Source organism: Zalophus californianus, chromosome 16, assembly GCF_009762305.2.
Source record: "Zalophus californianus isolate mZalCal1 chromosome 16, mZalCal1.pri.v2, whole genome shotgun sequence".
Lineage (NCBI taxonomy): Eukaryota > Metazoa > Chordata > Mammalia > Carnivora > Otariidae > Zalophus > Zalophus californianus.
Genome location: NC_045610.1, coordinates 3,281,079 through 3,307,233, shown reverse-complemented (window position 1 = coordinate 3,307,233; position 26,155 = coordinate 3,281,079). Strand labels below are relative to the sequence as shown.

The following is a 26,155-nucleotide window of genomic DNA, read 5'->3' as shown; positions in this document are numbered from 1 at the left end:
CTCGCCTGACCCCCATATTTAGGACAGACTCAAGGAACACACCTCCGTCTGTAAGGTGCAGCTAGCCTTCTCAATCCACTTCAAACTCTGGGGCAGATACAGACAGGAGAGCCAGGGTGAAGCCACGGTGAAGTAAAGCTGAAAGGAGGAAAAGGCTTATCTGAGCATCTTCTTGGACCCATCCCCGTTTCTGGGCCGGCAGGCAGGCCAGATGTGGCTCCGCCCCAGGACACCCCCCCCCCCCCCCCCCCCCCCCCCCCCCCGCTTCCCCGGAGGCGCCAGTTTCCACCTGGGCTCTCAGGAGAGGCTAAGGGCACCTGAGGGACAGCTGAGAGCAGCAGAGTCAAGGCTGGGAGACAAAGGCGGATGAAGCCTGTCCCTCCTGCGACAGACGTTGCGGCAGCCCCCCCGCAGCTCATCATTTCCAAGGGTCCGAAACCAGCTCATCTCCTGAGGCAGGAAACAGTCAGGTTTGGAAAAATGGAGCATAAAGCAGAAAAAAAACCCGAGCTTGTTTGTGATCCCGGCTTTTCTGTGAACTCACTGGGTGAGGCTCAGGCCAGGCGCTTAAACTCTGGGCCTGCCTTCCCTTCTGTAAACTGGGGTGAGCGGGCTTTTCCTGCTCTTGGGCCCCCTGTAACCCGTCCTCCCTTGAAGACTCAACATCCCACCTCTGGCTTCTGCTCGTAACTGAGCTGAGGGGGTACGACTCCTGGCTACTCTGGGCTGAAAGGCAGCGGCACGCCGGTTCCTGCCCTCACGGAGGAAAGACGTTTCGGAGCTGGGGGCGGGGGGACAAGATGGAAACACGGAGGTAACAGGTGGTCCCTCAGCACCGGGAAGAGGAGCCCCTCCGTGCAGGCGGGAGCACGACGGGGACCCCGCTCAGGGGAGGGTACATCCCTGACGGTTTCGGCGAGGGCCGGGCTAACCCGGGCATCATGCAGCCCGGGGTCGGGGGCCGGGGGGAGAGAGCCCACTCAGAGGCAGGAGGCTGACAGGCGGTCAGCGGCTGGACCGGCAAACAGCCTGTGCTGACTTTCGCGCCAGGTGGCCTGGTACTCTATGTGAGCAAGTACAAAGTAGCATCCTGAACAACATGATCCAAACAGGACGCTGACAATGAGACCAGGAAGTCAACCAGCTTCCTCGGGGGGCTCATATGCCAGGGGCCGCTGCAGCTACAAAAAGAACCCCAAACCTGTGGGGTCCCCTCCTGAAGGAGACCAGGAATAAGCCTGCAGCATGCCACTGCCCTTGCATGGACCTGGCCCATACCATGCTGTCCTGGGCCTGAAGAGGCGACGACGTCTGGTGAGCGACACACGGGCTCCCGCAGCCAGGGCCCCTGCCCCAGCCATCAGCTGACACACAGCCTCCATAAGACGATCCCAGGGGCGCTCAGCTGAGGAGGAACTGAGGAGTCATCGCGGAGCCAGGGGCAAGGATTCAGGGCCCCAGAACTCATCCTTGCTTTAACTGCAGCAGCTCTACTTCATGTTACAGATCTGAAGCTCCTGCATGAACGAGAGAGGTCTGCTGGGCACCTAAACCTCTGATCGAATCCAATCCCTCCGGGGACGGTCGGAGAAAGAAGGTGGGAGCTGCTGCCCATCAACAAGAGACGAGATTTCTCTTCAGCTGCTCGGCCGGCCGGGCACCCGGGCCCAGCACCCACACAGCCCCACGAGCACCTCTCGCGGAGCCAGCTTCCAACACAAGCTCCGCAAACAACTAACAGAAGATACTCCTGCCCGCGTATTAACGGACAAAAGAAAATTCTGAAAACGTACCCTCCTTATTGTTTCTCATTTGCTTACAAATTTGATTCACTTTTCATTGATTTCTAGTTTTAAAACTACAAACCATTCTCTCCGTCCACGCTCATCAGGAGCAGAGTGTGGGATCTGACACACTCGTACAGGCCCCCAGTTTGCCCGTTCCTCGCGTCCCGTCACACTGGGTCCTCGCTCCCAAACAAATGGTACCTTCTCTCACTTGCCAACACCAACCTGAGGGAGGAGCAGAGAAGCCCAGCCCCGAGGAACGTCCAGTCCCAAAACACGGACATGTGTCACAAAAGGCACAGTGCAGCCAGACGACCCGCTCCTCGATCCACAATCTGGCACTCGGCCTCCCTCAACGGCCCAGTCCCTCCTCCCACACTGCCCTGCGGGGCCCTCCTGGACATCACAGCCACGAGCAGAAACCAGCCCCAGGAATCAGTACGAGCGCGCCCGCTCGGGGCACTAGCTGCCTCCTCAAGGGGCCGCCGGGCTTCTCCTTGCCCCGGCCCGCGGCCACTGTCTGCCCACTCATCCCGCGCCGAGCACGAACGACAGCTCCGAACCTGGCTTTGGAACTCCGGGTCTTCTCTCACAGGCTGGCAGCAACCCAATAAAGCAAACTCGATCCTTTGTTTTCTGTGAAATTTATTGTTTCCACATTAAAAGATTTTTTTGAGGGGAAGTATTTTCTTTTTTTCTCTTTTAACCACATGATGATCCTATTCGGCTGCCCAGAGTAGGACACCCTCAGTCGTTAACATGCCATATGAATTCTGAATAAATAAAAGCTACAAAGCCCAAGTTATATACAAATATCTTAGGCAATAATGTTTACAAACCTATGTACAATAAAACAAATGTAAACAGTAAATGCAGCATGAGAGTAATCAAAGGATGCACAGGGACAACCACGTACAGCCGGACTGCCTCCCAGGAGCCGGCACCAGCCAGCCCCCGACTCAGGCCACCCGACCCTTCCTAACACAACTGAACAGGCCCTCGGAGGACACAAAACGCTCTGAAAGATGTCACTTAACTGAAGGACCGGAAAGCTGGCGAGGAGGTTGCCCCCGCCCCCCACCTGGAGCCACGTGGAGGAGAAGGGTGCGGCACAGAGGCACCACGCTACGCGCGCCCCGGCCCAGGGCCTCCCCTCTCGGGTTCAGACGGGCATTTTGCTGCTCTGGGGGGCAAGTCTACGGAATGATAACTGTTAAAGTAAAATGAGAAGGTGCAGAAAAACGTTCACTAATTCAGTGACCTTCCTGACTCTGTGCCAGCAACAGGCCAAACTGTGGGGAGTGGAGCTGGGGGACACATGATCGTGAGCACTGAAGATGGTTGGGTGGGAGCTCAGGAGGAGGGCACGTGTTGACCTGATCTGGGGGAGAACTTCTAGAAGGTCTGCAACGTCTTAAACACAACTAAACCCTATCGGTACAGCAGGGTGGGAGCTATGAGGCAAGTGAGATGAACGGGTACTTCTGCATCCAGTGACCAAGGAATACACGTACGTATCACCTTGTGACCCACAAAAGTGCAATCATGTGAAACCAACGGCACCACGGCGAGAAGAGAAAATAGCCAGCATTGATATCGCGCAGAGTCCTGGGGCTGGGCAGGGCCCGGCAGCCGCCAACCGCATGCAGCCTGCCCTCTGCCGGCCGCGGGGAGGCAGACGCAGGGGCCCAGGCGGGGCCCAGGCCCCGAGGGGTGAGGCGTGGGTGTCCTGGGCTGCTGGAGGAGGGCAGGAGCCCCCACCTGGAGGCCGGGCACTCACACACTGAGAGGCAGCATACCCGGTGCTGAAGACGGCCGCGAGGAGCCCAGACCAGGAGGCGGCGGCGCTGGGTCAAAGCCGTTTACTGCCCTGTGGGGGTGACCAGGGCGGGGAGGGGAGAAAAGAGAGAGAGAGAGAAAGAGACGGTCATTTAAAATCACTCAACACACAAGCAAAGCACTTGCTCTCTAGCACTACCCCTCTCCCTGCCCAGGGTGGGATCAGAGCGGCCCCAGGGAGAGTGGCCTGCAAAGCCTCAGCTGGTCAGAGACCGAGAAGTCGGAGCACGGAGAGCAACGCGCTCACATGCCCCCTTGTCGTCAACTTTGTCCCGAGGGCCACTGCCACCACGGCCCTGGTCTAAACGTCTGCCCGTAGGGAATTAGCTAAGTAAATAATGGTACAACTAAATGATGAGTATTGCACGGCCATTAAAAACACATTCCACAGAGTTCTTTGACACCATGGGAAAATACTCAGAACGTCATTAATGCTAGGTCCAAAAAGCAGGTCAGCAAATTGTTTACGTTCAATGATGTGAAGTAAAAAAAAGTAAGTGGTAACATTCCAGATTGTAAACTCCAACCTCTTATATGGACCTTACTTCTACGTAGCTAAATCTAGAATGTGGGGGGCTACACACACACACCCACACATATATGAATGTAAAATCATATATGTTATAAAAGGAAAATTTAACAACGGTTACTTTTCCTCCATCTGGGTAGTGGGTAATTCTGTTTACTACTTTCCACTTTTTTATTGTTTTCCAAATCTCCTACAATGTACATAACTTAATAAAGGCGAGAAAAATAACTGTGGTTCAACTGTTTGGCACTATGGGCAGGCACGTCGGTGGACGCATGAGGGCCCCACCCGCCCCGCCCCAGCCCCCCAGGCGCTGGGATGCAGAGCGGGGGCCCCGCCCACCGGGCCGCACAGCCACCAGAAGCAGAGAGGGAAGGGGCGGAAGTCTTGGAACCTCTCTCAGGAAGCCACTCCAGCCCTTCCACACGGAAACTCTTCCCAGGAAGATCTGTCCCGCTAGCCATCTGGGAGGCGCAGCCAACTGTGGGGGCTGCATGCACCACCCGTGCCAAATGTCCCCCCACCTGCTCATCAGTGGGGGACTTGAGTACAGGCTCGAGAGAGGTTCTCTTAAAAAAAGGAGGGGCAGCAGGGCAGACACACACTCCCTACGAAGACAGTTGTTTCATACACTGAGCAAGTGAGTGTAATCTCTGAGAAACGCATGCAGAGACACGGCGGACAACCCCGACTACTTTGAAGACAGAGTTAACCTCCCAATGCAGAAGCTGAGTTTGAAAGCAAGCCACCCACACACAGGCCAAGAGCAACAGGAGAGCCCAAGGAATGTAACTGATCCCTGCTGCACGGCCTCCTCCCTCAGCGAGGTGCACCCAGGACCTTCCCTTTTCTTCCTGGGCCTTTCAGTCACCCGTCCGCATCCTCCCATGGCTTCCTCCCACAGCTTCCCGTGCTTGTGCCTCGTCTCGAGGCCAGGCCCACGCCCCGCATGCCCCTGCAGCCTTCACAGCATCAGCCCACCTGCCACGTGTCTGGCTCGTCCGAGAACCTCTCAGCGAGCACCAGGCGGGCCTCACACACGGCCTCAGCTTCAAACATGCCAACGTCCCACTCTGGCCTCTCACACGGCGGCCGGCAGGGCAAGCCCCACTGGGCGACAAGAACAACCCGACACCCGTCCCAAAGGGGCATGCGAAAGCCCCATGAGAAGGGCCCCACACGCAGGTTTTAGGGCTGGGATTCCTGCAGTCTCAAGCCAGACGGACCTTAACAAAACAGCAAGCTCATCCCTATTGTTCTGCTGAAAAAACCAAAGCAAGCCAAGTCCGGCCTGAGCTCACCCCCTGAACGTGTCAACGGACGCCCAGGCCACGTTCTCCCTTCCCAGGCTCCTCCTGGCCGAGGGACACCTGACAGCCCTCGGCGAGCAGCAACTCCCATGCTCCCGACATGGCTCAGCTCTAACGGGAAAAATAAGCAGTACCAACCAGCAGAGAAAAAGAGGACAAGAAACTCGACAGGCAATTTCCCTGTGCGGATGGAAATGAGAATTCTCGATGTGATCGCTGGCTGCAGCACAGAGAGCATAACCCGCCAGGCTCGCACCTAGCACCTGTCTTCTGAGGTGAGGGTGACGAGTAAAAGGCCAGAAAGAGAAGAAAGCTGACCCTACGGGGGGGGGGGGGGGGGGGGTCGGGTCCGGTGAGGTCCCTTCCTGCAACCGCAAAGCTGTGCAATGGGGGAGGGGTTCCAAGAGGAGCAAGGCCTCCATACTCACCCCTTGGGCTTCAGAGGGCAGCTGCAAAAAAGCCGCAGGGAAATGTGCCAGTGGGCAACACAGGACTGAATGGAAAGGGAACGCACAGGGAGGGAGACACAGACGTGGGAATCATCTATACAAAAAAGGTTCCAGAAACATCGTCTTAGCAGCAAAATCTAGCTCAAGAGTCTGAAAAACAGCGAGTCTAGCTAAGCAAAGGGCCTCTGGTCAGCTGTAAAACAGCAACAGAAGTGGAGAGAGGGGCAGAGCTGGCCAGCAGGACAGAGCAGAGCAGAGCACGCAGACCCACCCAGGCCCAGCAGCCGCGGGCAGGACGGAGGAGGCCGGAGCTGACACGGGAGCGTACACGCACTCGCTCCCGCTCCGCCGCCCTGGCGACAGGGAGGAGGGATGCTCAGACGGAAATGTGCGCTCCTGAAAGGCCCCCCTCTCTCTCTCTCTCACACACACACCTCCATCCACCATCCCGCTGTACGCGGGGAGTCCAAGAGTGAGCGGAGAGGGGAGAGCCCCAGGCAGCAAGGCTCCGTCACCACTGGTACCTGCCTCGAGAAAACAGAAGGCTCTGGGCAAGGAAGAACTTCGGTCTCCCATGAAGTCAAATCAAATGTGATCCCGGGGCCTGACAGCGACGCGCAACCCCCACGCCTGGACTTGAGGCAGCATCACCGCCACGGCGCCGAGCCCACACCAGGAGCGCCACCAGGCCCACTGGCCACCACGGCCCCGGGACCATGACCACGAGTGCCTTCTGTTCTGCACAGCTGAGCCAGGACTAACGGCGTGGAGCTGGGTCAGACCGGGACTTGAGAGCTCACTCACGGGCTGTAAGTTGGTTAAAGCGGAGTCAGCCCCATGCAGTTAGTAAAACCAGTTTGTTAATGTGTCTTCCAACATACACCAAGATGGAGGAAGAAAGAAAAAGAGCACAGCAAACAAATTCAGTTACCCATGAACAACGTGGGAAATATGACTTTTTCTTGCCTAATAAGAAAAAAAAGGAAAAAACATTAAACAGTAATACAAGTACTATTTTCACAGCGTGCCCTAAAACTGGTCTCTGCCCACCTACACACAGCCCAAACGAGATCACACTGGCTTACAAAATCAGGTAAGTGATAAGAGGCTGAATGAAAACGATGGCGAAAACAAACAGTTTCTTAGAGAAGTCGTGTCCGTACTACACTTGAGATTCAGATGAGGAACACGAAGGGCTGCCAGCAGTTGGAGAACACAGAGCAACGCCAGGAAGGAGGTCCAGCGAGCCCCATTCTAGAACCTGGCAGAAGCCATCACAGACTAGATGAAACCCTGTTTCCAGGAAGCCCTCAAGAACTTACAGAATTATTTTCGGACCACACACGCTGCCACCTAACGAGAAGGTGTAGCATCTGGTTTGATGCAGTCAGGCCTCAGGGCATCACGGGCCCCTGCGGGAGGGCGGGGCGGGGTGGGCACGAGCGCGTCCGCACGCGCACGCACACCTCCTCCACCGGACCTTCCGCGCAGGTGTCTAGCAGCGCTGGGGAAGCACAGGGGCAGTGCTAGAGACACACTCCTTGGGAATGGGGGGCGGGGCAGGCAAGTTCGAGCTGACGGTTTTTTAAAATGGAGCTTTCTCTCACGCTACAACTCCAAGCGACACACTTGGACACTTCTGTAAGAAACAGCATTTTTTACCTGCCAGACTCCACAGTGGAGCTGGGGTTGAGACGCTTGCCCCCTTCCTGTCGCGGCTGGTACGTGCCATCATGATGCTCTCTAGTCAGCAGGCCCACAGGAAGAAAGGCCAGAGTTTAAAGCCAGGCGGGCCAGAAGGAAGCCAGAACCAAAGCAAAGCAGCAAGGAGGTACAAACACAGCAAAACCCCAGAGTCGGAGTTAGCTTCAGGGATATGGCAACTAGACACACGTGGTTCAAGGAGCAGGTGAATACTGGAGCGTGGAGGGACGGTCCGGTTAGCATATAAACTAAACACTGGAAGCCGGCCCACAAAAGCATATTTAATCCTTCACAGAAACAGTACAGTTAAAAATCTGTACTACTTAGAGCAAAACTAGGCATCATCTGTAAGTGTTTCTCTCGGGAAGCACATCTCCAGGTTCAGTTCAGGAAGTAAAGCCTGCACGTGCATCCAGAATGTTCCTCAGGGGACAGGGGCTCCGTGACGGAGCCCAAAGCTCCCGGCTCCAGGTGACTCTGCACCCTCTGCAGCTCCCTGAGACGGGGTCAATCTCTGGGCCAGCAGCACCCTAGTGCCACGCATCAGGGCCACTGGAAGCCAGGCGCAGCGAGCTCACACAGACAGCGACCCCTCTCTCACTGGGACTGTTCTGAGGACTCCCTGCGTAAGAGGCATCGCCCCAACCCACCCGCTTCTGGTTCCTGCCCATTCTCACGTCACAGGGCGTCTGAGGCAAGAAACAGGGTTCCAGATAAAGACCCACAACTGCTCTACTGGAGGTTAATTACACACTGCAAAAATTACAAGTTGGACAAAATAATTAGGTTCTGTTTTCAACACTCGTGAAGACTACCCCTCAACTTTCCCTGGATTATTCGGGAGAAATGGCAACTTTACTGTGAAATATCTATTTATTCCACTTACCATTACAGTATAAAAACGGGTACTCTTCAAGGTTGCCTGAAACTCCTAAATCTGAGGAAAATTAATTTTATACTTACTCCCCCCTGAGGAACACCGGTGGTTAGAAGGAAGTTCTGAGTTATATACTGCTACTTTAGAACGTGCTCCTTAATGAAATATGTACCCTTAAGGGCAGAAGTCCCCTAAGGGAGAGAGAGAAACCAGAACGCTCTACTCCACAAGGGTGGACAAAAAGAAGCTTTTCATAGTGGACTGTGTGCCAAGTCAAGTCCTCCAGAAATGTGCCACCGTTACGGAGGAAAGCAGAAAATATAAGCTCCTTTAAGAAACCGTGAACACCTCTAGACTTGTATCTGTACTGTTTTCACAGAACAAGAACAGGTTCTACAATTCAAAACAGAGACGGGGCAAGGGAGCAGGGTGCCTCGATGCTGTTCCAAGAACGGCTACCTTAGGGCATCTGGTCAGCACAGCCAGACCAGAGGTCCTGACTGGTTGTTAGCTAAGTGAAGGCACATCCAATCAAAGTATAACCACACAGTGTTGTGTTTTTGCTTTTTTGTTTGTTTTTTACTTGAGGGAGAACAATATGCACTGACAGGGAAAGACACTGGCACTACAAGTCACGAAGGGGGCGGGGGCCGCAGAGCCATAGTTAAAGTCTAAGCGCATAAATTTTTTAAAAAATATGTATAGCAGATGCATAAAAATATGATTTTACATGCCTAAGAGAGTAAGTGTAAGGATGCAAAAACAGTATGAAAACAGAAAACACCTACTCTTTACTTATACCTGCTGCATCAACTGAAATTTTTTCGCATTTAAGGACGTACCATTGCTTCAATCTTATGCCGTTTTTTACACTGTCAATTGCCCACAAAACATCTTCACATCATACAAAACTTGTGTCCCCTAAACTGTATCTGATCCAGTGGTTTCCTATTTTTCTAAAATCTTGAGACAACAGGTTTCTTGCAGAGTTTGCACATACATGATCACACAGGCTATTCTAGCCTTACCAAATATTGGCCAAGAAAGTCCACTTGCCTTTAAGCGCCTTGCGAACAAGGACTGTTACCACAGTCGTCTTTCATTCCCAGAGCCTAGCACTGCTTCCCAAGACAGAAGCATCAAAAGTTCTCCAGGCAACAGACTCCATGGGGACCAGAAGACGACAACAGATTTATGTCCCCTAAGACCTGAATGATACCGCTTCAGGTAGGTTTATCAAATTGAGTTTACCTTTTCCAAGTTCATTAAGCTCACTTAATAATGTGTGACACTACTCAAAAAAAAAAAAAAAAATATCATTTTAAATTGTCGAAGACTTACCCTTTGTCAAAGAAAGACGTATGTCCTGATCGAGAGAACTTTGTGCCATTGCTATTCATCACCCCACAGTTAACATTCCCTGAAATATAGGATTTTCGTGATGCTTGGTCCTTTGCAAAATTCCTGCAAGCTGCTAATTTGGATTCTAAAGCCTACAGAAAGAAGGAGGAATGATTTGGTTGTCAAAACAGTAGCTGTACATAAAAATCTGCATTTCAAGCCATTTCTATTTCAAGACTACAATTACACTCTGTTGATAATGGTAGCCATTCAAGCCACAATCAATCACCTCTCTTCTGATAGAAAGAGGGAATGTCTATGCTGACTCCTAATGACCTCAGGATAATGTACTTATTCCTCTCAGTATTACTGACGAATACAGATATAATCCTGGTCTTACAACTAAGAAAAATGTGGCACAAGTAGACAGATCCCAGGTCTCTTGACCCTATCCGTGTTCCTTTCTGAGTTGGGGACCATTAGAGAACCGTTAATTCCCTTATTCAAGACATCCATTCGTTCAAACGCTTGCTGAGCATGGTCACCGAGCAGGCACAAGCCGTGTCTGAGGCCTCAGTGGGACACACACACAAGGGCAAGCACTGGGTGCCACACCGGAGAAGAGAGTGGTCTAGAAACGAGGACTTGGAAGATTTCACAGCAGGTAGCAGACAAAGTCAGGGCTGTGAGTGATAAGATCAGGAATTCAGGGACAGAATTCTGAATAAAATCAACCCTGGAAGGGTGGGGCAGACGAAGACCCAACAAGATGACAAAGGGGAATGGGCAGGAAGGCGGGAAGGGGACCTGACACCGCACCAGAGAAGCAAAGGAAAGAGAGCATTAAAAAAAAAAAGTCGGTGTTGAACGTTCCACGTAAAAGTAGGGCAGAACAGCATCCACTGGGTTTGACGGTGCTGAGCTCATCGATGAGCAATTCTGGTGGAGTGAGCAGGGAACAGAGTCCAGACCAGGATGTCTGGGGAGCTGGGTACGCAGAAAAAAAGGCCAACAGTAAATGGAGACAGGCTTTCAGAAAGCTTGCTGTGATGGGTAGAGAGAAAGAGGAAGACGGCTAAAGACAGATGTAGGGTAAAAGAGTAGCTGCTTTTACTTTTTTTTAAGACTAAAAAAATTATATAATATGTAATACACAAACATTACATACAACGTATATGTGTATAATACCTCATGTGTAATCCATAAAGATTATGTATAAACACTAAAATACAGTAAAAGGCTGAAAATACAGGAGACATCGACAAGAGGGCTGGAAGGGATGAGACCCAAGGCACAGAGGGACAAAATTAGCCGGGGGCAGGAACATGACCCTTGGACCACTGACATAAGGAGGAACAATGGCTACAAACAGAGGTACCATTGGGAGAGTAATAATAGGAGTCAGAGAGAAGAACAAACAAGTGGAAATCAGATGGCCTTATTTCTCAGTGGAAGAGGAGGCAGAGGTGGGGCTGGAGCCTCCAGTTCAAGTCCATGGACAAAGGAGGACGAAGAAGTAGAAAGGGAAACACTCCTAAGAGCACACGGGGGCTGGCAGATAACTGCAGACCCGGAGTCCCGATGACATCTCGGGAAGGCGGACGGTCAGCCGGATGGACAAACCGTACGAGGGCTCCCAAGGTCACCTTTCTGCACCATTTCTGAATAAATTACATAACGTCATAAGCTAAACAAGGACCAGAGAAAGCTGTGGACGGGAAGCCCAGGCGCAGGTAACCCAGGAAGAGAAATGGGGCAGTGCCCCTCAGAACACCGGCACAGAGGGCGCCAAATAAGAGGCTACAGACACGAGACGTAGCCAAGGAAGGACAGGTTTCTTCTACCCCCAAGAAAAAGATAAGTAACAACGCCAGAAAAAGGAAAAAGCATGCAAGTCAGCTCCTGTAATACAAAAATGAAAACACTGGGCATGATTGAGTAAATGATTAAAAAAAAAAAAAAAAAAGGCCTGAAACATCTGTTGAGTGGCAGAGATAAAACGACCCAGGAGCCCAGCCCCTCCTCTATGATTCTGCAGCCTACAATCCACACATGGGCAGAAAACTGTAGAAGCTGCTAATTTTCAATTCTCAGAACCAACTAATGGAGAGTTCGAGATGGGACAGAGAGAAAGACACACACATACAACAGGGAGCTGAGATACAGTCTAGTAAATTCAGAAACAGAGGTTTAAGCATGCCATTTCAAGTTTGAAAAATTACCAAAAGAACAGAAAATTAAAAAGTGGGAGGGTGGGAGTTAAATTCCTCATCTTTTTGCTTAAAGTTGGTAAGTCAAGACACCAAAAAATAAGCACAGTATTTTGAGTTATGGAGCCAAATACCACAACTCTTACAACAAACAGGATTTTAAAAAACGGTTATGTTAGGAGTGAAAATTACTTATGGACTGTGTGAAATAATCTGTGCATGTTGCTTTTTATAGCAATGTTAAAACTCACACTTGGAATTAATCTGATGGTCAGAAAGTAATTTTGTAAGCCAGAAAAGGCCTCCCATTTGTTCATTATGTAAAGTATAATGCAATTTCTGCTTTTGTTAGAAAATGTGTCTCACAAACAAGTAAGTGAAGGGGCGGTGGAGAGCGGGCAGTTTCAGGGGTAGATTACTGAGAGGAGAGATAAAAGTTGCCCAGGGAAACAAGAAAGAGAACCCACGCACGAGATGCTAACTTCACAGTGGCATAAATCCACCCAGTTATCTGTTTCCTGCGATCCAGATTCAGAGAAGGGGAGCTCCGACTGCTGGACTGATCCCGACTGCTGGTCTCCTCCACGGCCAAAAAGACCATGAGTCAGCACTGACAGAGGAAGCCATCTGTGGGATCGCCAATGAGCAGGAAAGAAAGGAAAGCAAGAGATGGCTTTCACTCGTGTCACCCAAAGAGTCCTACTGTTGATAAGGTCAAAGAGTAGGTATTCAAGCAAAAAGCTGACTAAGCAGAAAAACAAGTGTAATATCTCAATAGCCCAACTGTTCTGGAAGCCAAGGTTAGAGCCAAGGAGACAGCACAGGAGGTGAAGTGGCCACGAGCAGGGAGACAGGCGTGGACTCAGAGCGCAAAGTCCTGCCTGAGGGCCGGTGCTGCAGTCCTCTGGGGAGAAAGCTGGGCGGAGGCCACAGGGAGGGCGGGCCACGGCAAGAAGATCTGAGAGCGGTACAAAGCACAGAGCCGGCCAGAGAACAGTTATCTTAGGAGAAGACGGAGGAGTCGTGCTGCAGAAACGGCCAAGGGGAAACCGAAGCCAGCCCCAGAGGATCTCAAGAGCGCAGTGCACGGGGCCTCCTGCAGAGGCCCCAGGGAGCCCGAGCCCGAGCCCGTTTATCTGGAGCAGTCTCGGCTGGTCACTCACTGGGTGGTCCTGCCTCTCTGCCTCATCACAGCCTTTACCACAGGAAGGAGCCCTTTCTCCCTCCCGCGCTCCAAATGCAGAATTCAACACCGTGGCAGCTGACGTACCTAGGGCTAAATAATAGAATACTTACACCTACTTTCCGTAAGAGATCCCCCACGATGTTGAGTGCTGATATCCTAGCGGAAGGAGTTAGTGGACTGGCACCAAAACCGTTTGGTATAGCTGGAGAGAAAGAACAGGCGAGTGATTACACTTGCAGGTGTCTTTCCCTTTTGTTGTCGGGTGTCACTGAGCAGGATACACTCAATGACAAATCAACACAGTATTCCAAACTAGGAACGTAAGCCATAAAGTGGAGACACAATAAATATGTTGAATTGTCTCCTTCAACTGATGGATATTGAGACTGTACATAATTTTACATCATGAACAATGCTAAAAGGACACATACCTTTAAAACACCTAGACAAGTATTTCCAGAGAAGATTCCTAAAAATAGAACCGCTGGATCAGAGGATATGCCCCTTTTTTTCACCTTGAAGAGATCCTGCCAAAATGCTGATAAGCTTGTGCTGATGTCAGCAATCTGTATCGCTGTGCCCTCAATAATATTAGACGTTATCTTTTTTTTTTTTTTTGGTCAATTTGATAGTCATTTTGTTTTCTCTTTTGTTTCCTTAATAACTAGACATTTGAATCTCTTCTGGAAATCATGTTTCTCCTCTGCACTTTGTCTACTGGGTTGTCTTTCCTTTAATCAATGGGTAAGGGCACTAAACACTACAGATATTCACCCTTTCTCTCCTAGATCTTGTATTTCTCAGTGTGACATTTGTCTTTCAAACTTTGTTTTGGTGGGGGAAGTTTTGGCTTCCTCACCTCAATATTACAAAATGTTGCCCTTATTTCCTCCTAATGTTTCCCTAAATTTTTTTTTTACATTTAGATCATTTAATTCATCAAATATCTAAATTTTTTTCATCCAAATGGATAGCCAATTGTACTAATACCATGTCATGAAGACTCATCTCATCTGAAATGGCACTTTACATATACTGAATTTCCTATATATTTTAGTTCCCTTAAATTTATTAGCCTGTATACACCAGAAATATTGCTTTCATTATGTTTGTTTTTGTTTTGTTTTATAAGATTTTTTATTTTATTTATTTGACAGAGACACAGCGAGAAAGGGAACACAAGCAGGGGGAGTGGGAGAGGGGGAAGCAGGCTTCCTGCCGAGCAGGGAGCTGGACACAGGGAGCTGGACACGGGGCTCGATCCCAGGACCCCGGGATCATGACCTGAGCCAAAGGCAGACGCTTAACGACTGAGCCACCCAGGCGCCCTCATTATTACAATGTTAAAATATACTGTGGTATCCTGAAGGAGAAAGCTTCTTGTTATTAACCTAATTCAAGCTTTTCTTGGCACATTTATTCTTCGGAGTAACTTTAAAACTTGCCAACTTAAAAAACTCTATTTTGATTTTTATTAGAAATTTAAATTGCTGACTGATTTGGGGACAATGGCTACTGCAACAGGCTTCCCATTCAGAATCAGGGTTAGCCAGTGTGATATTCACATCATCTTGCATGCCCCTCAGCAAAGGTTTTCAGTCATGCACATTTTTTCAATTTTTGAGATAATATACGAGATGATTGCGAGCTCTTGAGCTAAACTGCTAGAAGCAAATCCCTTTAGTAAATGTGTGAGCTTTAGTAAGCGGCCTGTATGTAGAAGAGGGCTGATAACAGCACTTATAAAGTCCGTTGTGAAGTTTAAATTAGTTAATACACTTTTTAAATACCTAGCACATAGTAAGTACTCAATAAATGTTAGCTGTTATTCTTTTAGCAGCTTTCTACAGAGTGCTAATCAGTATGTAAATGCTTTGTTGCTGGTGTTCAGACTGTCCTTGGCCTCCAGAATATCATGTCACTGAAGGGAGGGACTTTGCCTTATTCACCAGGAGACTCCCGGCATCTAGAATAATGCGGGGCATAGAACAAGCGCTCGACAGGATATAAATAAACTGCTGTACTTGTCTCGGCAGGGATTTCCAGATCTCGTTTTTCCCTATTCCTCTCAAATTATGAAACCTGTGCTTTAATGGTGAGTTGTCTTAAATGCTTTTCGGAAACAGCCGCTGTTACCAATAAGATGCAATTAAACACAGACCGCTTCACAGAGCTCAGCCCTTCAATCTTGCACGGATTTCTTTCGTCTCCTGCTTCTCGTTAGGTCTGTGCTGACGTCTTTGTCACACAACTGCTTTCAGGTTAGTGAAAGTTCATGCCATCAGTTCCAGTCTAAAACACTGTCTACCTGGACAAATATTCCTGCCTCGGGTTGACATGTCTTAATCCTGTGCCAGAGTAAGCAAGCTCTGTGTCCCACTGAACTCGCCCAGCTCGCTGCAGCCAAGTCCCTGAATGAAAACTCTAATGAGCTATTACAGGATGTGCACCTCCCTGGGTATTAACCTCGACTGAAGCTCCAGACTATATTCTGATTCGTGCTCAGCTAACAAATTTTCAGAACTTAACTGCAGAATTCTAACTAGTACCTAAAAGCAAACCTTTGTTAATTCTCAAATGGTACTAATTCTGCCATCCTCAAATGCCCAAGTAGCCGTTCTAAACCACAGGCAGTGAGGGTTTCCGACGGCTGCTATCGTCTATACCCTGGCCTGCTCTAGGTCCTCAGCAGCAAACTCAGCCCGAGTACAAAAACACCACCTCTGACTATACAGCATTTTCATACTTCTCACCGAATTTCACCTTATAACCGGGCGAAGGATGTTATCGATTCAAGAGCTACTGAGCACCTGACACACGGCTAATACGACTGAGAAACTGAATTTTAAGTTTTAACTTACTTACGTTAATAAAGATGTAAATAGTCATTATGTGGCTACTGGCTACGGGACTGGGGGGCACAGGCACAGAGCGCCTACATCACTAACTGCCCAGACAGAAACCTTCTCCTACCAGTCTGGAAGATAAAATCCTTTACTTAAAAAAGAGAGGGGAAGAAGGAGCTTCGTTTTGGGAAGAAAAAAGTATGGAGGAGTGGGAGTCGCTTAACTATCTCTAAGCTGCAAAAATGAAATAAATCCGAATAAAGAGCTAAGGGGTTCCATTCGAAAGTTTTACGCAGTGGCTGCTAAGCGGTTTTTCTGCTTATCTAGATTTTTAAAAAACACCTCTGCTGACGACAAAAGAACATTCTCTATGTACTAGTCATCGGTGACTCCAAATGTCACCTCTGAAAACGGCAGCCAAGGGGGCGTGTAAGAGGACCGCCGTGTCCGCCTGAGCCAGTCTTACACGAGTCTGAACGGCAGCTCCACGCGGCTCGGCACGGTCTGCGTGTGAAGGCGGCCAGTCCTCCATGATCGCTTCACAGAGGCAAGAGAAAGAAATCGTCTTTACGGGGCGCCTGGGTGGCTCAGTCGTTAAGCGTCTGCCTTCGGCTCAGGTCATGATCCCGGGGTCCTGGGATCGAGCCCCGCATCGGGCTCCCTGCTCAGCGGGGAGCCTGCTTCTCCCTCTCCCACTCCCCCCTGCTTGTGTTCCCTCTCTCGCTCTGTCAAATAAATACATAAAATCTTTAAAAAGAAACCGTATTTACAGGTGCCACCCGACGTGGGTGTAACAAGGAGGTGTGTGCAAACACAAACAAGCACACGCGGCGGGGAGAGTCAGGGTTGACAGCAGTCGGCTCTCAGGGGTAAGATGGCAGCCAGACCCCTCCCTTTTCTCTTTTTCGCTTTTCCGGCATGAGAGTGGACTGCTGCTAGCATCAAGAGATCGACTTTGCCTGAAAACCTTTAACTTTTAACTTTTTAACATCGCAACGGACTGAGCCGCTCACTTCACACGGTGGCCCTGCTCCCCGGGTGGGAGTGACCCCGAAACCAACCGCTTCCCCCGCCTCACAGAGCACGGGGCCTCCACGACTTTATACTGAAACCACCACTTACGGGCGCCTCGCCCCCCTTCCCCAGCCTATACCTCCCCTGTTGGGTAATCTACAGAAAGAAAGAAATGGTTCAGAAAGCAAAGACATGGCAAACCTTTTGGTGAAGGAAAACTGTTCTCCGTGCCCTTGCCAACAGGGGTGGCTGGCAAAGAAAGTGACGCCTGCACCGCGGAGTCCATCTTTTCACAATCGAGGGTCGGAGAACTGGGGGCCGACTTTCTGGTAACTTCCTGTTGTCTTTCCCGAACTGCCAGTTCTTGTCTTAAATCTGCAAAATGGGGCACAGGCAATAAAACTCACCCGAGGAAGCAAATCCAGCCAGCAAAATCACCTGTGGAATGCCATAAAGACGTTCTGCCTAAATTACGATTTCTCAAAAACTGTTTCCTATGTAACACTTTTTATTTCTCGGGGTATATAAATGACAACCCTACTGTCTAAATGATGTTTGAGAATAATTTAAAAATACAAGGACTGATACAAATGCTCTTACGTAAGAGAAAAGTTAACTATGCTCATATGTTAAAAAAAAAAAAAAATAGGGCAGAGTCCAAAAGAACTCGCAGTGAGCCTCTATGACACAAAAATAAATATTCTTTTCAACTCATTTGCTTTTATTTTGAAATGATGTACTTTGGGGATTACTGCAAAATCAATGAAGTACATTTTTGTAATTTTAAATGGGTTGGTATTTTTTATTAATTATCAGAATGCACTATTTTGTTTTAGAAAGGAAGTATTCAAAATAGTTGCAATTCTTTTCTTGCTTTCAAATACTGAATTTTTAAGCCAAAATTAACATTTTCTTTTCCAGTTACACAACTGCCTTACAGAACACTCATGTTAAAAAGGGATACAAAGTTATCCCATTTCTGGGTATATACCCAAATGTCTACCCATGGATAAATGGATAAAGAAAATGAGGTACGTGCATATAATGTGATCTTATTCAGCCTTAAACAGGAAGGACATTCTGACCCCTGCTACCACATGGATGAACTTCGAGGACATTACATGAAGTTAAAATGAGCCAGTCACAAAAGGACAAATACTGTACAGCTCCACGTATATGAGGTTCCCAGAGTCGTCAGATTCATAAACACAGAAAGGAGAACGGTGTTTCCAGGGGCTAGAGGAGGGGGAGGGGAGTTAGACTGCTGTATGCACATAGTGATCATATACTTTCCTTTCAAATTCTTCTTTCCGGAGCGCCTGGGTGGCTCAGTCGGTAAAGCATCTGCCCTCGGCTCAGGTCATGATCTCAGGGTCCTGGGATCGACCCCTGCATCAGGCTCCCTGCCCTGTGGGGAGTCTGCTTCTCCCTCTCCCTCTGCCTACTGCTCTCCCTGCTTGTGCTAATAAATCTTTAAAAAAATAAAAATAAAAATAAAATTCTTCCTCCCTCCTTTTTTAGTACATGATAGAATACAGAATATTATAAAGAAAATGGTCTCTATAATATGTGCACATATGCAGTGTTATTATATGCCTAACACAAAATCATTTACATAGAAGCAAAAAGGAAAAAACTTAAACCAAGCAGGACATGCACACTGGTAGCAGAGTTAAGGTTTTGGAAAACAGACCAGGGTCTGAATCCCAACTGAAAAGTTTTTTTTTTTTTTTAATTTGAGACGGGGGGACGGAGGAGAGGAGAGAGAGAGAGAGGGCATGAGTCGGGGGGAAGCAGCAGCAGGAGAGGGAGAAGCAGGCTCCTCACAAAGCAGGGAGCCTGATGCAGGGGTCGATCCCAGGACCTTGAGATCATGACCTGAGCCGAAGGCAGACGCTTCACCGACTGAGCCACCCAGGCATCCCCCAACTGAAAAGTTCCAAGATTTTGGACAAAACTCAAACTCTCCCTGCCTCAGTTTTCTGACCTATAAAATGGGAATAATACTACCTACCTCTTCAAGTTGACACTGTAGGCATTAAGAGACTAAAAGCACTTAGTGTAGTGCCTGACAAAAGAATATAAATGTACGTGGCTTCAAAAGTATATAAATGAAGCTAGCTTAGACCTTGGGCTTAGGGAGAGTAAGGTAGAGGATAAACGTTCAGTTGTCAGTTTTACCTCTTGCTTCATCCTTTAACCGCTGGACGGACACCAACAAAGACTCCTTTTCGTCAAGTTCACTTTCTAAAAATGCATTGCGTTCAATGGCCTGATTTAGCCTTTGTTCAAAGTCTTCCAGTGAAACTATTGTTGCCCTAAAAAAAAAAAAAAAAAAATCGGAGTCCATGAATTAAATAATAGCATGCAAAGAGCTAATACAATAGGAAACTATCAGTTTCTCTCATGCCATTTCTTGACCTAGAGAGCCAGGCCCAGCTGAAAGAGAATGACCTCAGTCCCTTCTGACCTCTGGTGACATTTAGTATCTCTGCTATTAGTTTGGGCCATTCAATATATTCTCTTAAATTCCCACCAAAATTCACTACAGTTCCTTAAAAGGAAGGCCATTTATTACACACTGGATCTCACCCCTGGATTTTAAACACAGAACAATCAAGTTTACACATTTTCAGGAAGAAAACTTTACAACAATTTTAGAGTACATTGAGAATTAAGAATTTGTTTAAAACACAAAGTCCCAGGTCTCTGCCAACTCCTCCTGCATTCTCATCTTACTCATTTATTCAACAAACGGTGACATGCACCTACTATGGGCCCCCCGCCCACTATGTGCTACCTGCTACAGAAATAACATTCCCTAACCTCCAGCTCGAACTCTTAATGCCCTGGCCAAATTTTATCAAGTCCTATCAAGTGTCAAATTGTCTCTCAATCCCATCTGCTCTCCCCCAACCTCCTGCCCTGGCTTAATTCTTCATCCATCACCTGAATCACTGCTAAATGGTCCTCCTCCCTATTTCTAATTCCTCAGTATTATCCTTTCAACTCAAAATCTGATGTTACTCCTTTGTTTAAAAAATTCTTAAAGAGCCCCTCATCGCCTCCAGAATGGCTTTCAAACAGAGCATGCAAGGTTCGCCCCAACCTGGCCGCCACCACCTTCCAGTCTCATCCTGTTCAGCTACACTGTCTCTATGCACTTCAGTCAAAGTGAAATATTCCTAGCCCCCAAGCCTTCCTGCCTCTCTGCCTCCACATCTCCCTCTACACCTGGCCGACTCCAGGTCATCCTTGGCCTGCTCCAGCTCTCTCAGCTTCAATCCCAGCCAACTTCCCCAATTCCCCCAGGGCGCGTAGCGGCTCCATCGTCGACGCCCCGGAGCCCCGGTACACGCTCTTCACCAGAGTATTTCTCGTGTGAAATGTCCATATCTGTCACACCCCAGGTATCCTCAACTCTAGCATCAAGTCAGGCATTAAAGAGTCACTCGTATGAATAACTGTAAAGTAACAGGAATTCAGTTGGGAACGGGTAAGAAACAACTAATTATAATCACAGAGAAGCTCAGCAACAGTAACAGCAAACCGCTCTAGGCCAGGCCGCACCGTCACCAGGGAAGCAGTATTCTGAGAAAATCTCATCAGTTCGTGTTAAAGCCGAAAAGAACGAAGAGGGGTGGGGATGTAAAGACGGATCGGCGAGGAAGAAACTGCAGACTTCAGGTCGGAGATGTGGGGCTGAGGACACGGAGGGAAAGGCAGGGAGATGGAGGACACGTGCTCCAGAGGAAGACCCACGGCAGCAACCAGGGGACCCAAAGTGGGGGAAAGGACAGAGGGGAAGAAAACCCTGGAAGGGCTTGATCTGGGGAGCTAAGGATGTGGGGTTAGCGCCGATGTGATGCGTTCCGGGGGGGGGACTGAAACTCTGAAAGAAGATGTTCTGGGACTAAGATCCAGGTGACAGGCTGAGCCTACAGACCCAGATTTTCCTCACTGAGTCTACAAAATGCGCGCCCTTCATTTACCTTTTCGCGCGCTCCAGGTCATCGTTGGCCTGCTCCAGCTCTCTCACGTACTTATGCAGCTGCTCCTTAATGGCCCGAGTCTGACTTAAATCATCCTCCAATACTGACACCTGCTTGTAGCTCTGTGCATACTGATGTTCTAGTTTCTCCTGAACGCGTGGGTATAGGAAGGAGAGTGTGTTATTGATATACAGGAAGGAACCCAAGGTATGGAGCTGGGGGGATCCAAGGAGTTCACCCACCGTCTGAGCTGAAGGGAGTAGCAGTAAGCCTTCTCCTCCTCCTGATATTTTTAAAAAAAAAAAAAAAAAAAAAAAAAAAAACCACACACACACACATTCATTCCAAGTACCTTAACTCATAAATTTAGAGAGTCAACCACTCACCTCTCAGAATCTAATAACGATCTCTCTGAAGAGAAGTAAACTAGTGAAACTGTTGCCTCCGAGACCCCACACGTAGTGGGAGGAGCTCCTCTGCGTTCTCAGGCTAAAGGCGGCCCAGGGGGAGCACAAACAGGGAGACCATCACTGAGCTCCAACTCCCTCACTCTCACCTGCTTTACCCGCCTTCCCCAAACCACACTCTCCGCAGGCACCAAAACGCCCCAAGCACTTGGCTAAGGCAGGCACTGAACAGCAACAAAAGGGGTTGATTTTTTTTACTCCTGGAAATAACTTTTTAAAAAGGAATTTTTTTTAACCCCAACTAAACTTCAAAACTAAAGAGACTATAAACAATAATGAAACAAATGTGTAGTTCATACATACAGAATTTTAAAGTACCGTGGAATGAGGCAATCTGTCAAATCAGGCAGCTTTTGATAACGACAGGAATCACAATATATACAGGAACAGTACAGCTGAAAAACTGCCAGCTACAGAGTTTCTAAGTGAACTCCTAAACCACCTTTCCCTTGGTTGCATGAAAGAGAAGTTTATTTCAAAAATTCACTTTAAGCCTTTTCTATTTTTCTGTTGCCTATTGCTCTTCCGTTCCACCTAAAATAATTCTATTTCTCATTTTAATATAAGCCAGCACATCAGACACTAGCTCCTACTTCCAGAGTTACCTTCAGCGCTTCCACTTCATACTTCAGCCTTTGGTTATCAGCTTGCAAGTCTCTGTTTCTTTGTTCAGCCTGGACTAACTGTGCCTCCAGCTCTGCTTCCAATTCTCTGCTTCCCTCCTGGAATTCAACTAGCTCATCCCGAGCTTCCTGGAAGCTGATCAGAGACAAAGTGGGAAATAAGAGTTAGAGCAGGAATCACAGGGTCAGCTTGAAGAGGATTACCTATCCGTTCAATAATTTTGCCTGAATGCTGGCACTACCATAAAGTATGCTACACAACAATCTGTTCTGCAGCTCTTAATCTATATTCGGGGTTCAGTGAAAGTGAGTTAAAAGGCCCAAAACGGGGGGGGGGGGGCGCCTGAGTGGCTCAGTCAGTTAAGCGTCTGCTTTCAGCTCAGGTCATGATCCTGGGTTCTGGGACCGAGCCCCACATCGAGCTCCCTGCTCGGCGGGAAGCCTGCTTCTCCCTCTCCCACTCCCCCTGCTTGTGGTTCCTTCTCTTGCTTTGTCTTTCTCTGTCAAATAAATAAAATCTTTAAAAAATAAAAAAAATTTTTAAAAAGGCCCAAAAGGACACATTTCATACGCTCACCGCTCGATCTTTCTTATTTAAGGTGTAAATAAAGAAGCACATATAGTATGCCACAAAGTAGTTTAATATTTAGATAAGTGTTTTTCAATACAGTTGCTTTCCTTTGTAATTCTATTTTTTTTTAAGAGTTTTATCTATTTGAGAGAGAAAGAGAGAGCGCATGCAGTGGGTGGGGGTGGAGAGGAGCAGAGAAAGAGGGAGAGAGAATCCCAAGCAGACGCCCCGCTGAGCATGGAGCCCAATGAAGGGCTCAATTCCAGGACCCTGATCATGACCTGAGCCGAAACCAAGAGTGGGACACTTAACCGACTAAGCCGCCCAGGAGGCCCTCTATTATTTAATTTTATGCATTTAAAAGTGTTATTCTGAGAAGGGGTCCAGAAGGTTTCCCCAGCCTATTAAGGCATCTATGGCACAAAAAGATTGAGAAAACCCCTGCCACAGACAGACCCGTTCTAGATCCACTGGCACAATAACGACCTTCAACAACAATGAAACAGTGATAAAAGGTTTGACAGGACTTAACAAGCTCTGTAAAACAAAGCAGGAAAACGTGTGTGTATGTTAGAGCATGTTTTAAAAAGAAATCTAAGACAAATTTTGGTGCTCAAAGGTTATTATGTGAAAGTTTCCCCAACTACTTAAAATAACTGAGACCTTATAAAATGCTCCATTAACCCCTGAAACTCTTCTCGCCCCCTGACACTGACAACACTGGCCTGGAGAGAACTAGAGTCGGCTGTGCGTGCCCTACACAGCTTATCGGAATCTCCAAAGACCACACAAGGAGGCAGAATCAGGGCGCACACAGCAGGCCAAGGATGGCCAAACGCAATAAGCATAAAAGGAGGTAAACTACCAGAAGAAATCACAAATGTGAAGTTTTCTTACTGTTTTAATAATTTGAGTAATAAAGATTTATGGCATTTTCATAGTATTTAAATACAGCAATGCTAGGACTATTTCCAGAATCCCAGCTTCCATAAGAGGTAAACAAATAAATAATAAAATATTACATACGCTAGAGTTGGTATATTCCAAACATCCTCCCCTATTTTCAGGATGCTTTTCAATATTACCTTTGTTTATACTTCAAAGAAAGTTCTTTCCAGTAAGCAGTTTCCTCCTTTAAACTCGAAAAATCTGGTATATCTTCACCATCCATGATCAAGAAAGCCTGTGAAATATTAAAGACATTTTTAAGTTAAATAGAGAACAGGGGCAACCTGGCTGTCTCCGTCAGCGGCAAGTGCAACTCTTAACCTTGGGGTTGTGAGTTCAAGCTCCACACTGGGCGGAGAGCTTACAATCAATCAATCAACCAATGACAGCTATTAAAAATGAAATATACCATATGAAATAAAAAAATTAAAAAAACAAATAGAGAACACAGCAATCTAAATAAAAGTACAAAATCTGGGATATTAAATCAGCATCCTGGAGGGAGTTAAAGATGACAGATTCTGAGAATGAATAACCGGATACATAAATCACTTTACTGCCCCAACCTCAGGGCCCACCTGTACCGTGGATGACGTCAGGACAGGAAAACCCCAAAGTGCTCGGGTATAAAGGCACATGAGGTACTTTGGATGGAGGCACTAGGTTCCAAGTGAACTGGCACCACAGAATCATCCTGCACCCCGGGCCCCAGCAGCTGGGTTACAGCCAGCCGGTTTTCTGGGAATCTGGTGACAGAAACAAGTTTATTGTTCGAGCTGATGCTCCTACTGCATGTCCTTCCCTGCTGTACAATTGCTTCAAAAGACCTATCAGAAACATTTCATGCCAGGTGACCACACTAGCAAATCAGGTACATTCTTAATAATTTACGATTATTACATTTGTGAAAACTTAATTAAGTCCCAAGCTTCCTCCGTAAATTCACTAATCCCCAACTTCAGTGTCCTCTCATCTTGGTTGCTCTCCCAAAGCACTGGGGGCGGGGATTGGAATATCTATGACCTCACATTTGGACTGAGCACGTAAAAACCCCAACTGGCTGGCCAGAATATGAAATAACAAGGACACTGGGCTCACTCTACATTCATACCTAGAGCGAAACGTCTGCCTAGCCTCCGTTGTACAATCCCCTCCTGAAGCACCCCACTTTATATTCCAGCAATACTGTTTAAAACTGTCTTAACACGACATTCTGCTTCAGGTCTGGATGTTTCCTCTACCTGGAATGGCTCTCCCTTCCTTGTGCATTTGGAAAGCTCCCAACTTGTCCTTCAAAACCTAACTGTCATCTTTTCCAGGAAAGCCTTTCCTGCCCTAACCCAGACAGCACTGAAATCTCCTACACTCTTGCCTATCACTATACCCCACACTTGCTTTCCTGAATAGACTCACCACACAGTAATGCATTTGCCTGAACTTGTGTCCCCGTTAGGCTGTGTATTATTCCTATTCCAACCCAGCACAGTGTCTGCACAACAGCAGATACTCAATAGTATTAGCTAAACTAAACTAAACCAAAATTGAACCAACCTAATCCATACCGGGCAGCAAGAACGAAAGACCAGCTTTAAAAGTAAATTAACAGAAACCCAGAGTTCAAACAGCACAATCCACTCATAAAGGTTGAGCAAGAAGTCACAGACCGGAAACTCCTGCTTCAGGGTGAGTATGCCACAGAGGTACGAGAGTGATTTCTCGCTGAATAATCTTAAAGTATAACTTGATACACTTAGTTTGAAGCTGACTGCCGTGTTCTGTTTCAGCCGAGTCTTTCCTGACCACACCACCTTCTCTGACTTTTGGCATGTCAGTCAATCTTCCAATTATCTGCAATTACCAATCAGACTAAGAGTTCTTTGAAAAGAGATGGAATCTTGACCTGCTTTGCACCCCTTCATGGCACCAAGCGTAACACTTGGCCCAGAGAAAGTATTAAAGCTTTCGAGCATTTACTGAGCAACTGCTACGTGTCAGACGTTGTTAAGTACTGGACGAGTACTTAGTGCCTCAGGCGGGCCCTCCTCCAATGCCATCAGCCCTCCACTAGCACACTCCTCGCTGTATCACTCTACTCTTGGACATGCCCTCAGGGCCCACAGCACAGGAAAACGTAAACCTCACAGAGGGGGGAGTCCTGCCCAGACTGGGCTCTAGGGTTCCGATTCTGCCATTCAACTCCTTAAGCCATCTGCTTAACCTCTCAAGGTCTCCGTTTTCTCATATGATGAGAGTCTGGACCAGATGACAGGTTTCTTCAAGTCTGTGTACTAACTACTAAGTATTACGGATCAATCTTACAATCCTATCCCTTCATCGATGTTCCCAATTCCCATTCCATTTCCCCAGCGGTAGGGGTAATCCTATTTATAGCCACAGTGTGTAGTAAGATGTCAGTGAGGATGAGGCTGGTCCAGCCTAAGTATTTGTATTTCAAAAGAATA

At 48.0% G+C, this 26,155-nt stretch overlaps 1 protein-coding gene across 6 annotated transcripts in view; it reads right to left on the bottom strand.

Moving 5' to 3' along the window:
* NDEL1 (nudE neurodevelopment protein 1 like 1) overlaps positions 1–26,155 on the bottom strand; it is a 58,271-nt gene that overhangs the window by 21,026 nt on the left and 11,090 nt on the right. For 2 of the 6 annotated variants that reach the window (XM_027625695.1, XM_027625694.1), the window contains exons 2-9: positions 23,831–23,928; positions 22,157–22,310; positions 21,085–21,233; positions 19,274–19,410; positions 17,294–17,467; positions 13,343–13,434; positions 9,837–9,988; positions 2,415–3,657 (exon numbers count right to left, since the gene is read on the bottom strand). In XM_027625695.1, coding sequence (XP_027481496.1) covers positions 3,564–3,657; positions 9,837–9,988; positions 13,343–13,434; positions 17,294–17,467; positions 19,274–19,410; positions 21,085–21,233; positions 22,157–22,310; positions 23,831–23,916 — 1,038 coding nt within the window. In that variant the 5' untranslated portion in view covers positions 23,917–23,928 and the 3' untranslated portion in view covers positions 2,415–3,563. Of the gene's footprint in view, positions 1–65; positions 139–2,414; positions 3,658–6,845; positions 6,881–9,836; positions 9,989–13,342; positions 13,435–17,293; positions 17,468–19,273; positions 19,411–21,084; positions 21,234–22,156; positions 22,311–23,830; positions 23,929–26,155 lie in introns of those variants that run through there. The other 4 variants (XM_027625699.1, XM_027625698.1, XM_027625696.1 and 1 more) reach the window with 4 other exon arrangements.